The sequence below is a fragment of the Tetrao urogallus genome, assembly GCF_951394365.1.
Source record: "Tetrao urogallus genome assembly, chromosome: 1".
In the NCBI taxonomy this organism is placed as follows: Eukaryota; Metazoa; Chordata; class Aves; order Galliformes; family Phasianidae; genus Tetrao; species Tetrao urogallus.
Window position 1 is genome coordinate 16,890,882 of NC_136813.1, and position 12,548 is coordinate 16,903,429.

At 38.3% G+C, this 12,548-nt stretch overlaps 1 protein-coding gene across 1 annotated transcript in view; it reads left to right on the top strand.

Annotated features, from left to right (window-relative positions):
* Nucleotides 1-12,548, top strand: part of RNF17 (ring finger protein 17) — a gene marked incomplete at both ends in the record, with an annotated part of 44,654 nt that overhangs the window by 8,199 nt on the left and 23,907 nt on the right. The window contains 9 exons of the mRNA XM_079537040.1: nucleotides 673-773; nucleotides 1,526-1,697; nucleotides 2,933-3,009; nucleotides 3,666-3,740; nucleotides 4,707-4,975; nucleotides 7,634-7,711; nucleotides 9,925-10,086; nucleotides 11,234-11,423; nucleotides 11,892-12,048. Coding sequence (XP_079393166.1) covers nucleotides 673-773; nucleotides 1,526-1,697; nucleotides 2,933-3,009; nucleotides 3,666-3,740; nucleotides 4,707-4,975; nucleotides 7,634-7,711; nucleotides 9,925-10,086; nucleotides 11,234-11,423; nucleotides 11,892-12,048 — 1,281 coding nt within the window. The remainder of the gene's footprint in view (nucleotides 1-672; nucleotides 774-1,525; nucleotides 1,698-2,932; nucleotides 3,010-3,665; nucleotides 3,741-4,706; nucleotides 4,976-7,633; nucleotides 7,712-9,924; nucleotides 10,087-11,233; nucleotides 11,424-11,891; nucleotides 12,049-12,548) is intronic.

The window sequence follows — 12,548 nt, forward strand, 5'->3', positions numbered from 1 at the left end:
GCATGCATTTTTATTTACAGTGTAATAAAGAATTCTGAAATACTGGATAGTGCTGTTAAGAGATTTTACTAGTTGTCATTAACCATCACTATTTCCTTTGTACTTCTAATTCTTAGTAAATGTGCCATGGAAAAGCTTGCATTTCTGTGTCTGCTATTTACTTATATTTTATGTGTACTATAAGATAGACAGGCATAGAAATGTTCAGTGATCCAAAAGCTTAAAGCCAGACTCATTCTAGTAATCATGGCATTGAAGTGTCCTTAGGACCTGCCCAGGGCCACATCCAGGCAGCTCTGGAAGACCTCTGAGGAGGAGAATGCACAGCCCCTGGGCAGCCTGCGCCTGGGTTCTGTCACCCACACAGCACAGAAGGGCTTCTTGTGTTCAGAAGAAACCTCCTGTGTGCCAGTTCCTGTTTTTGTTTGAAATTAGAAGTTAGAGAAAACAAAAAGGGTTACTAGGCTCCTAACTATTGTTGTATATTATTTATGTAATCATCTTCTGATTTCTTTTATAGAAACCACTGTACACTTCCGTGTACCTCTGCTGCTTCTCACTGTCTTTCTGTTAATTGATTCTGTTCTGTTTTGTTCTGAATTTAAAATTGGAAAAAAATAACGTGAATAATGAACAAATAAATACATGTTTATTCCATGCTGAATGAAATAGGTACTGAAACGCTTGGAATTGGAGGTGAAGCAAGAAGGAGGCAAAGTTTCAGAAACTCTGGATAGAAAACTTGATGAACTTACTACTTGTATCCTGTCAAGGTAGTGTTCCCTTCTGAATAGGATGTGCATGTTGTTCCAAGAGCTTTTCAATGTTCTTCAAAACAATTTCATAAATCTCAGCTTTAGTTTTTCTGCAGTATTTTTACTTGTTCATAATTGTATCTTAGTTCCTGGAGCTGGTTTGCATAGTTGGAAAACACCAGCACATGCAGCCTCTGTTTTTCAGAAAAAGAAAAAAAAAAAAATCTCTGGTATTAATGATCAGTTTAACAGCAGGGAAAGCTTAAAAAAAAATAAAATAAATAAAATAAAATAAACTGTTTTCTACAAATGTTGACAAGGACAAACCCAAGGATTCTTATTTCCTCATCTTTAAGAATATTTGTATTTCAGGTTTATATATAGATACTTAAAGTGCTGTGTGCCTTTGTACTAAAGCTTAGTAAAACGTCTAAAAGGCAGATCTTAAAACTCTTGAGTTGTAAAATCCAACAGTTTAGTTATCTACTGGATGTTATGGAATATTCTGTAGGCTTGAGTGGCATTGTGATTTTAAATACGGAAAGAAAAAAATGATTTATCCAAAGGAAACAGCTTTTCTTTATAAATTCTCTTGAAGTTCTTTGCTTTCTATGATTTCTGTATTGGGTTTCTACGCTGTTGTGTGCAGAAAACAGTGTTTGTGAGTTGCATCCAGATAGTATAACCAGTAATTGTATTTCATAGTCAGGAGTTTGAATCTGATGTGATGAGTGCTTAATAAATTTCTGAAAGTAATGTTTTTAATGCAGGAAAAGGAAACTGCATGCAGAATTAGTGAAGAGCATGGACAACTACAGTGCTGGTATTGCGACGGCTAAGCAATACATAGAAGAGAAGAAAAAATGCTTGATTGGTGCCATTAGGATCGCAAAGGAACTAAAAATTACACCTTCTGTAAGAACATATTGTGACCTGTCTCAGGTAGGGAAAATTTGGTAACAATACAAATCTGAACGTGAAAGTTTTCATCATCTGTTTTTTGTTTTGTTAACTTAAATAATGAGGTTTTTGCAGTAACGTGTTCTGTACATCTCTGCATGCACCCTGCCAGTTCAAGGTCGATCTTGGCCACGAATTTGAATCTTGCTATTGACATGAAACAAAAAAGATGATCTGTGCTTTACAGTGCTTCCTTTAATGGCTGCTGGAGGAGAATGAGAGGAAACTAAGAGCTTTTCAGTGAAAGGGAAGCGTTGTCATGATTTCACATTCATTGTCCTATCTGGAGGTCTCCAGCCTCCTCACTGAAATATGCCAAAATTCAGTATGCTCTGCAGATCCTCCTGATGCTAGGCCTTCACTTCCACAATTCCTCTACATTAGAACTGTTAGTTACAGAAATGCATGGTACCTGCAGTACTGTATCAGACCAAAGCTCCATACAGTGAGGTCACCTCTCTTTGCCAACAGAGGGGGAAAGATGTGTGGGGGGATTATCTGTGAATTTGGGCGTTGAAAGGTTGATTTCTGTAGTGCGTGGGCCTTCATGTGTATATTATGTGTATGTTTGCATATGTAGTGACACTTTGTTCCATGTTTTAATTCTTAAAATGGAATGGATACTGAAGAACTTCCTCTGTTATTCTAAATTGATCACCTTATTATTGCATTTGGAGCTTTTTAATCCTTGTGTTAAGCAAAGTCGTGGAATCGTTATTTGTTATTCATTAGATATTTTTCCATGCAGTTTGATTTTTAGACTGTCATATTTTCTGCATCCAATGCCACTTCCCATGCGCAGAAGCTTGGTGTCCCACATCTGACCCAAGAAGGAAATCTTACCCCTTGCACCTTTTTTTTGGCATTTGTTCTTAACTTTGTTCAACCTAAACTCTGGGACCTGGCACCCACAGTTCTCCTCCCATAGGCCCACCTTTTTGTTTAGTGTTGCCTTCCGAGTTGCTGTCAGTGCAAAAGAATAATCCAACTCTTGCTTCCAGTTACACGCTGTGGTTACAAAATCCCCGACTGAGTGTTAGTAATCCAGGAAGACCTACCTAAGAGCTGGCTACGGCCTTCTAATGAGTATGTTTCTGGGTGGTTTTTTTGTAGAATTAAAGGCATTTCATTCTGACTTTATCAAATTGTAAATACAGGTTCTTGCATGATTTGCTTTTTTGTATAATACCAACCAAAACTGCACTTGCTAATTTCAGGTTATTCGTGATTTGACGTTTCCAGTTGATACTGAGCTCTCAAAAGTGAAGAGTTTGAAGGAAAAAACAGTTCCAAGGTAAAGGACTGAAGTGGGTGGTATATTGAGAGCAAAATGGACACACTGTTCTTTCAATTGTAAAAGCTTTTCTGTTAATAGTAAAGCAGCAGAAACCAAGCTGATTCATTTGCACAGTTGTAAGAAATACTAGTTCAGACATACACAAATGCTGGAAAGGCACAGTTGCCTTCATCTGAGGCATCAGGAGAAAGCACGTGAAATGTACTGATGTGTAGAGAAATACGTATGTATTGAAAACACCCTTAACAGAAATCTGCCACTTCTAAACTTCGTCCCCTTCCCTTGCAACTAGAAGTGTGAGGGGTGAATGTTGAATTATTATACTTGATATCCGTGCTAACCTGCTGCAAAGATGAGTGCTTCTTGGTGTCTGAGAAGAAATCCGTGGTGATGCGTGAAGTAGATGCAAAAACTGAGCAAGGAAATGTTGGAGTGCCCTGTGCATGAGAAATAAAAAGCAAGGGAGAGCAGGAGAATTGCTGTTATGCGTGTGAAAACAAATGAGCTCAAAGTTCACAGGAGTGAAAGAATGACCCTGGGGTAATAGTCTCTCCTTTTGCCTGTCCATGACAATTTTGTGCCAAAAAGCATCACGTGTATCAAACTGCTAGTGATATAATTGTGGTGATGGCTGTGATGGTTTTTCTCTCGAGATTGTTCCTGAGCACAGATGAGATTATTTCATTCTTACAAAATATGGGGAAGATTGAATGGGAAACATCGGTATAGTAAGTATTTCTTAATGAAGAGCAATAGGTACAATAATTTAATAAGTACAGTTATTTAATCTTTCTGTGGCTGTAGAGAGAGTGAATGGAAAAAAGCTAATGCTTTGTAAATATATAATGAACCAAACTGAAATCTGAGTTATGTTTCAGTCAACACTTCATTAATCCACTTAGCATTTCAGTTTCGATGCTTCTGTTGTGTGAAAAAAAGAAGTACAGCTATTATCTCCCTAAAGCAATTAAGCTTTCAGTATTTTTTCTTATGCTGTGTGCTTTTCAGATTTGGTATTTATTGATAACAATAGAAAGGTTTATCACTTCAGCATATGGAAATTGGCTCACAGTACTGTAAATAAATCTCTCAAATCAGTGGCAAATACTAAAATTTGTAATGTTTTTGCTTTGTAATCTAAACTCCGGGTTGTCACAGACCCAAATAAGTGACCTGAGATGAATAAGAAGAAAAATACTTTCAAGATTACAATTGCTTTTATGTTATTTGTCTCTTGGATTTACTTTTTCCTGCAGCCTTAGACAAAAACTTGAGAAAATGAAATGGACTTGCTGTGAGGGCTCCTCCAGTTAGCTCTGGTTATATTAAAAAGTGTTACTACATGCTGTAACTGCCAGTAGCAGGACATCTAGCAGGCCTTTTGACTTTAACATGAACTGTCTGTCTGTCGTGCTGCCAGTGTTTTCCAAATACTTCATGTTGTGTGTACTCAGCTGGGCCCAAGAATATGTACCTAATAGGTGCTAATCTTTTTTTAGATTTCAGAAATTGTGTTGCTGTTCTGCTGTCTTGATATTCAAGCACTATACAATAGAGTTTATTTCAGCCAGCATTTATGAAGTGTTTTTAGAGTAGAGTTTTTAGGGGATGTTGTCTTAATAAAACCTGCACTTTGACTCCTGTATTTCTCTGTAAACAGACTGGATTAATTTATCTCATTTTCCTAAATGCAGTGAAGGTAATGGACAGCGTGCTCTTGCCTTTGATGACAGAGAAAAAATGCCACGCTCAGATAACCGGTTACCTGTAGAAAATATGGTTCCAGTACATAAAAGAGAAAGTAAAGAAAAGGCTCTGGCTAATAAACTTGGTATTTGTGAAGGAGTGAAAAAGGTTAAGGAATCACTTCCTGTGGTACCTCATCAGAATATTCATGCTGTATCCAAGTCTCCATCCAGTCCTGACGTAATAATAGAAGAAATATATGAAGATAATCTAGAAAGTAAGCTTTTTAATACGTGATGCTTTTAGTTTTCAGATGTCAAGCGTTTTTATTAGTTGTGCTTGTTGCTAGCTCAGAGCAAAGCCTTTATGATGCTTGTTATTCAAAGACAGTGATATACTCCAGTACTTTTTTTTGGTGTCCTTTAGCTTAGCTAAACAAAAACTCCCAGTTCTCCTGAGCAGGAGTCATGATTGACCTCCCCCTGAACGGTTTCTTGCCTTCCTCAGTCATTTAGGCCCTCTCAGACTTTCTGTCGCTGGTTCTTGGAGGGTGCATTTCTGGCAGTTTTCTGGGCTTCTGAATCTAAGGCATTGTCATAACTGGCAAGTACAGTTAAGTTCTTCAGTTTGTAAGGTTTTTTCTGGACTCTGTTATTTACAAAACGGCTGGGAAGTGACCCTTCCTCCAATGGGCACTTCTGAGACTGAATATGGAGTGCAGCACACAGTTTTGGACCCTGCAAGTCTCTGGCATACTTGAGTGAGCCCAGCAGAGCCTACCAAGCTGGAGTCTTGAGGTGCACAGTAGCAGAGCAGAAGGTACTGAGAGCAACTTGGAACATGAAAAATTCCACTTAGATAACAGGAATAGAAATATTACAGGGGTGAGCAGTAACTAGCATGGCTGATGATAATGAGAAGAGCAGTTCTCATTTGGATTTAAAAATATATATCAGAAGTCACAAGGAAGATGAATATTCTCAGGCAGTATAAGCCACTGATGTTACTGAGGTGGGTGGAGCAGTTTGATAATCAGGAGTGACTGTCCTTTGAGATTAATGGAGTGGCTGCAGAATTTGTGGAATGCCCAGGGAGTATTTTTGGATAGTTTGCTGTTGAAGTGGCAGGGGACTGAAATTCTGTGAACTTTGAATGATACTGATCTGTTGCCTTCAGTAACAGCCAGGTTAGTACTGATTTAGTGACAAGAGGCTGTTAAGAAAAAGTTAGGATTAGGGTTACAAGTGATCTCGGGGAATGCTTATGGAAAAATAGATTATAATTTGATACTGTTGAATCCAGTGTGTTTCAGTCAGGCAGAAGATGTTACCTGTACTCAAATTGGAAAATGGTTATTGTGACATCAAATCTTCAGGAGATTTGATTAGTGTTTGTAGTGAATCATAGCCTGTGGCTGCCAGAGGCCTTTTTATGAACAGGAAAATAGCAATAATGGTAGATGAGATTGCTTGCCATCTTGTAATAAGGGTATTGCATGACTCACTGACCTAAAAGAAAATTCTTAGAGCAGGAAAGGGTTTATTTCTAGAAGCCAATCTAGCTAAACAGGTAAGTTTTATATTTGGGGTTGGGTCTCGTCCTTTCCAAAAGCTTTTCTTTCCTCAAGCTTTTCTGAACAGTACTGATTGATAGTAGTCTTTTTCATTGCCCTTTGGCACTCAATTGTAAATTGAGGCATTTGTGCATTACAGATGTTGATACCTGTCAAAGATCTTGCATGTGTGCTCCATCAGTGAATAATTTAGCCTTTCTACAGGGCCTAAATGTGTGTATTCTCAGTCTCTGTTCAGAGCTTAAAGAATGTGATAGAGAAGTCTGATGATGATGATACACCCTTAGGTTTCTGTTCAGCGATCTTGTTTCCCCCTATGTTCATAAGGGAGTATTAATTTCTTCAGCTTCCAGTATGTCTGTTTCCTGAGAGCAGAGGGATTACTGCCTATGTTGGCAGCTTCTGCGCTCTCTCTGAAACAGTAGAATTCAGAGAATACACTTTTTTCTATTCACCTTGCATTGAACTACAGGTAAATGGAGGTTACCAGAAACTAGCTATTCCTGTCACTGAACGCTGAAGATTTTAGCTGCCTGTTGTCACTCAAATGATGTCCTTGCAAGGGTTCATGATGTGGTAGATGAAAACTTCTGCGTCAGCTGCTGAGTGCTGTACTGCAGATAAATGCAGTCGTTCATGCTTCAGAGTGCCTTCCAAAAGTGTGCACTCCAGGGACACTTCTTCTGTTGCGTTGCCCACAGGAATGACAAGCTTCTCCCAGAGCTGAATGTTAAGGTTACTTCTACAGGCAATTTAGGTGACAGGAAATCCTTCTTGCAGCCTTCAAGGAAATCTCCAGTGATGTATGGAAGTCTGGAATACAGAGTATCTGTACTTAAAGGCAAAGTAAATAGCCAAAAGCTGTAAAACATTAAGAAACTGGTGAAAAGCCAACAGCAGAGGCTGATGAGAGAACAGAAGATGTTAGGTGACATTGGTGGCCTTAACAGCTGCTTGTAGTCATGGATACAAGTGTCCTTGGAGCTCCATGCACATCTGTACAAACACTGTATGCCTTTCTTGAAACTCAAAATGGACTAACTGTAGTTAGTTGAAAGGATGTGGTTGAAAGGATGCCTGCTTTGGGATAGATCAATGAGGTTTTTTTTTTGTTGTTTTTTTGTTTTTTGAGACTTTTGTAGAGTAAGTGTGTATCATTAGCATGCTGCAAAGGCAGAAAACAATTTTTGATGGAACAAGCAGATGCAGTGTAGTAGCATGGATACAACTGTTAGGAAATTTTGATGGTTTTGTAGCTTATTGCTGTCATATGCATCACTTCTCTTTATTTTGTTGGCTGACTTACTCTGTGTGTATAAAAACTAACATTAAACTTTTTTTTTTCCTAAAACAATGAAACAGGATTTCCCCCAGGAAATCATCATGACAAACAGAGGAAGCAACTTTTCAAGAAGCAAGCATACTCTGAGCACAGAGCTGGTCAGTTGGTTTTGTTTTGGTTTTTTTTTTCCTGTCAGGTGAACAGATAGATGCTTTTTTTTTTTTTTTTTTTAAAAAAAAAAAAAAAAAAGCACCCTCTAAGCAGTGAGGCAGAGCTGTGGAACTACTTACAGAATTAGACATACACATCAGCATTCTAGTTGAGATCGGGAATGTACTAAGAAACAGATTCTGATTTTGGCCTGTTAACATGTATTTGCTCACATGTAAGATCAGTGGGTCACGTGAATTACTTCCAGTTAAACCAGTTTGGGCATTGCTTATCTTGCTGATGTCATTCTTTTACTCTGCAAAGGTGCTCTCTGATTGTCTCACTTCCAAACTATATTATCTTTCAAGATCATAGAATGGCCTGGATTGAGAAGGACCAAAATAACCATCTAGTTTCAACCCCCTGCTATGTGCACGGTCACCAACCACCACGCCAGGCTGCCCAGAGCCACATCCAGTCTGGCCTTGAATGCCTCCAGGGATGGGGCATCCACAGCCTCCTTGGGCAACCTGTTCCAGTGCCTCACCACCCTCCGAATGGAAAAACTTCCTCCTAGTATCTGACCTAAACCTTGTACTTAATTGGAAGACGTAATACGCCAGCTCCCAAGCAACTCTTGGAAGCTCAGCATTGGCAGTGTTCTCAGCACATGGTAGACACTCAGTGTATCAGTGCATCTTGTGGGCAGTTGGACCCACTTCTTAAATCAGTAATTTATTGAGGTTTTGAACTGTTGCTTCTTTCCATGTATGTTTAGTATTCTGAATTACGAGTGAACGTGCACCAGACTGATTATTTGATTACTTGATTCACAAATTCTGTAGGCATCATTGAATATAAGAAATAGTGATAAAGGTTGAGTAGAGATCCCAGTGTTAAGGAAGAAGGAAACTGACACAAAAAGTTGATAGAGGAGGAAGCAGATCTCGGTCACAGTACTAGCAAAGAAGAGATACTAAGAAACTGCAGCATTGTTTCTGCATTTTAACCTCACAGTCATGTAAAAGCACTCCTAACCTATCCATTTAATCTCAAGTAACTTGTAAATCCACTGACTGCTCTATAAGAAGACTGGACAGAATGGTTTGGAGATGGTGTCTTCCAGCATGGGTAATATGGAAGAGTTAGTGTACCTGTAAGTTAAATGTTCTGACTCATTTGGACTTCAACTTACATATTGTTCTTCACTATTGGAGATGTCCAAGAATAATCCTGGGTCTGTTCTGGATGCTGCATTTCCTAAGCTTCAAAAGTACAGTTCAGTGTACTTTCTCTGGTTTTGAATGTTGAATTCTTTGTATCACTTTTGGCTGTGGTTGGTCGTGGCTCACTGGGTTCTTCAGATTTGCCAGTTACCTGCACCCAAGCCAATTGCACAGGTGACACTGGATGCAGTAGAGATGGCAGCTGTTTGTAGTAATGACACTTCCAGTCTTTGCAAGTATTGTGTTGTAAAATACCCTTGCAGGAACTGAGATGCTGGGCTTCTAAACCGATCATTCCTATCCACTCCCTTTGGTGACTAGCTTTAAAAGGATAACTCAGTATTTTGGATCTCAAATCGAAAGGAGTTAACTGCAACACATAGGATCAGGATGCTGAGTCAGAAGTAGTGTTGTACAGAAGAGAATCTCTAAAATAGTTGTAGGACAACCATGACTGCCAGAGTTCAAGGAGCATTTTCACAGTGCTTTCAGACACGCAGTTTCATCAATGCAAAGCCAGAAGTTTGACTCAATGATCCTTGTAGGTCATTTCCAGCTCAGGATGTTCTTTGGAATATTCTTTGATCTTCATACAGTGGCACAGCAGCTGTATGAAAGTCCTTATGATTCCTGCTCTTACAGATGGGTGTATTAGGCTCTCTAATCTACTTTCTAGAAGCCTCTTAGACTTCTGTTAAATAAACGGGATAAAAGATCTGAATTACCTACTTAAGATCAAGAGGCCATTTTGTAAGAAGTGACACAGCATTTAGTTTTGTGGAGCGGTTTAAGGGAGATAAATCTTAGTGATCAAAAGAGCAGATTTAGTCAGGCTGGAAGTACATAACTCATTTGAAACCAGTAGGAGCAAACTGGTTTGGGTTGAAAAGTGTGGTTATAAGATGTCATGATTGCAATGTAAGCCTCGTCACGTGTGTAGTAATATCTATTAGAACTACTTGAATGGTGTTTCATGTGCTCTTTGTCCTGCTCAGGTTCAACAGAACTGGTGTTTGTAAGTCATGTTGTAAATCCGTGCCACTTCTATATTCAGCGATACTCACAGAGGAGAGAAGGTGCTTTTTTGGAGATGAAATTGAATAATTTCTGTTGTAATAAAAGTTCGTATTTCTTGGCTTCGGATGTTTTGGAACCAGGTAAATTGAATGTTTCAAACATTTTTGTAAAGCCTGAGCTTAAAATACTACCTTGCATAATGTCATCTTTAGTAAAATATTTGTTCCTTATATCTTCCTGTTTTTTATTCATTTGCCTAGGAAACCAGTGTAGGATGTTCAAAAATCTGCAATTAAGGGGGGAGTGGAAGGCAGCGTTATTCTTTACTGTTCTGTAAGGTGGATTTAAATCATACAAAAGAAAATTATGGAACAAAAAAATGCATCTTCAGTTCTTCAATAATTTCAGTGCTTAAAGTAACTAAAATTGTGACAGACAGGTTTCCACTGCTGAAATTTTCCAGCGTTGGGTGGTACTTCTTAACTACTAAGGTCTTTTTCAATATACAGATTTTAATGACTAGACCAGATTAGTTCTTTGAATACTTCAGTAAGTCTGCTTTGTCTTAATGCAAGCTGTTTTCCTTTCTGGGGGATAGATGGTTTTGTTTACAGTTCACTAACAGAAGAGAAACGCTTGTGGAAGTAAAAATGAAGAACAGTAGAATAATACATTGCTAAATCATTACAGCTGTTCTCTGCCTCACATGTTGGTATTTCTAGAAGGTGTTCAGAGAAGTGACAAGTATGTTATAATCCTGAGTTGGGAGTTTCACTGAAAATTACCTTGGAAAGTATGAATAATTTTATTGAAGAGATTTTCTTTGTGAATTTTGGAGATAGCACACTCAAACTCTTGGTTTTATGCAGAAATAGGAACTTGTAGGAAGATGTAAATTTTGGAACCTTTTGATGTTATGAGGAAGTGGTTTAGACTTTCTTAAAACAGTTGGGTTTTATATAAGTTTTGACTGTATTATTTGCAAATGAACTAGACTTTAATTGGTTCTGGCATTTCAGTAGAAGATACGGAACACTTGCCAGAAATGATTTCTGAATACAAGCCAGCCACCTGTAAGCTGTGCAGACACCATGTAAATGAATGTGGGGAGAGCTTCTGACAGATACCAAGGCAAGGTTATTAATGTCTTTATGTCTTCATTTTAACAGCACCTCTTGCATTGAAGGTAGAAAGCAGTGGAACGTTTTGAAGATGTGTAGTAATACTTAAAGAGCAATATAGCTGTAAATCCTTAATTTACATTTTTTATTATTTGTTTCCATAAAGGCATCAGAGCTTTTATAAAGAGGAAGGAAACCGGAATGTGGTGCCGTGGAACTGTCACTAAACTAATTCCCATAAAAGCTAAAAACAAGCAGAAGACGGGTGGTCCAATGAGATGCAGAGTTTGTGATATCGCAGTGATTGAAATATTTCTGATCGATTTTGGGAGTTCTGAAGTATTTAATTTCTCAAGGTAAAGTGGGGGTTGCTCATCTGCAATGAGTGTCCTTTGGCTGTTGGTACTCAAGAGGATCTCTGTGAAGAAACAAATCTTCAGCCAGCCAATACTCTTGGCACAGGCTGCTGGGGATATGCACGTGACACTGGTGTTCTGTACGTAGCTGTTGCCCACAGAAGAAAAATGGGAGGTTGTGTGAGTAGACAAGTGTACGAATGTTCACATATTAACACGTGTAACTTGGACATCTGTTGCAGAGATGGAAGTCCTTAATGCTTAAAAGTGGAGAAATGCATTTATTCAAGCACTAGATGTTACAGAAGTTTCAGTATTACAGTGTTATGCCAATTACTACAATAATGACCTTTTTCTCAAGTTTATAATTTTGTTTGGGTTGTTTTTTTGAAGGGGGGGGGGTGTTTTTTGAGGGTTCTCTTCGCATTTCTTTCAAGTTGGTACTATTTTTGTTTTCACTGGCTTTAGATATGCTCCTGCTGATCTCGCTGCTCTACAAACTATGCAAACAGATGACATTTGCTTGCTTATGAGGAAGCCTGATCAATGTATTGAGGCTGAACTTGCAGCCATTCCTCCCTTAGCAGTACTGTGTTCATTGAAAGATATTGTTCCTAAAAATGCAGTAAGTAAAAGCTGTTTCTACAACTGGATAATGATAGATATTTTTTTTTAAGATTCATATTAAAGAATTTCAGTGAAAGGTATATAATTATCTTATTCCAGTGTAAACTCCTAAGAAAGAAAACTCCTAACAGTGTGTGTGTTTTTATATGTATGCATTTATATGTATATATGTATTTGAAAAGATTGGTTACACTGGTTTATTTGGAAGCAAACATACAGCAGTCTGCCTTTAAAAGCCTCTGGATTTATGGATATATGTCAGACTTCAGTCTCTCTTCTTTGGCTCTAGGCCAAAGATTTCAATCAAATTGAAAGACAAATTATAGAACTTATTTCATGGCTGGCTGACAGCTATGTGAATGATAACTTTGAAAAATCATCCAAACAGAGAGAACTGACTCAGGATTTTTAAGATAATTTGTTCAGAGGTTTTCCTTCTGTTACTTCAAATTTTGTGCCACGATTTACGTGTGATGCAGTTGTGCGTTTCTGACGGTA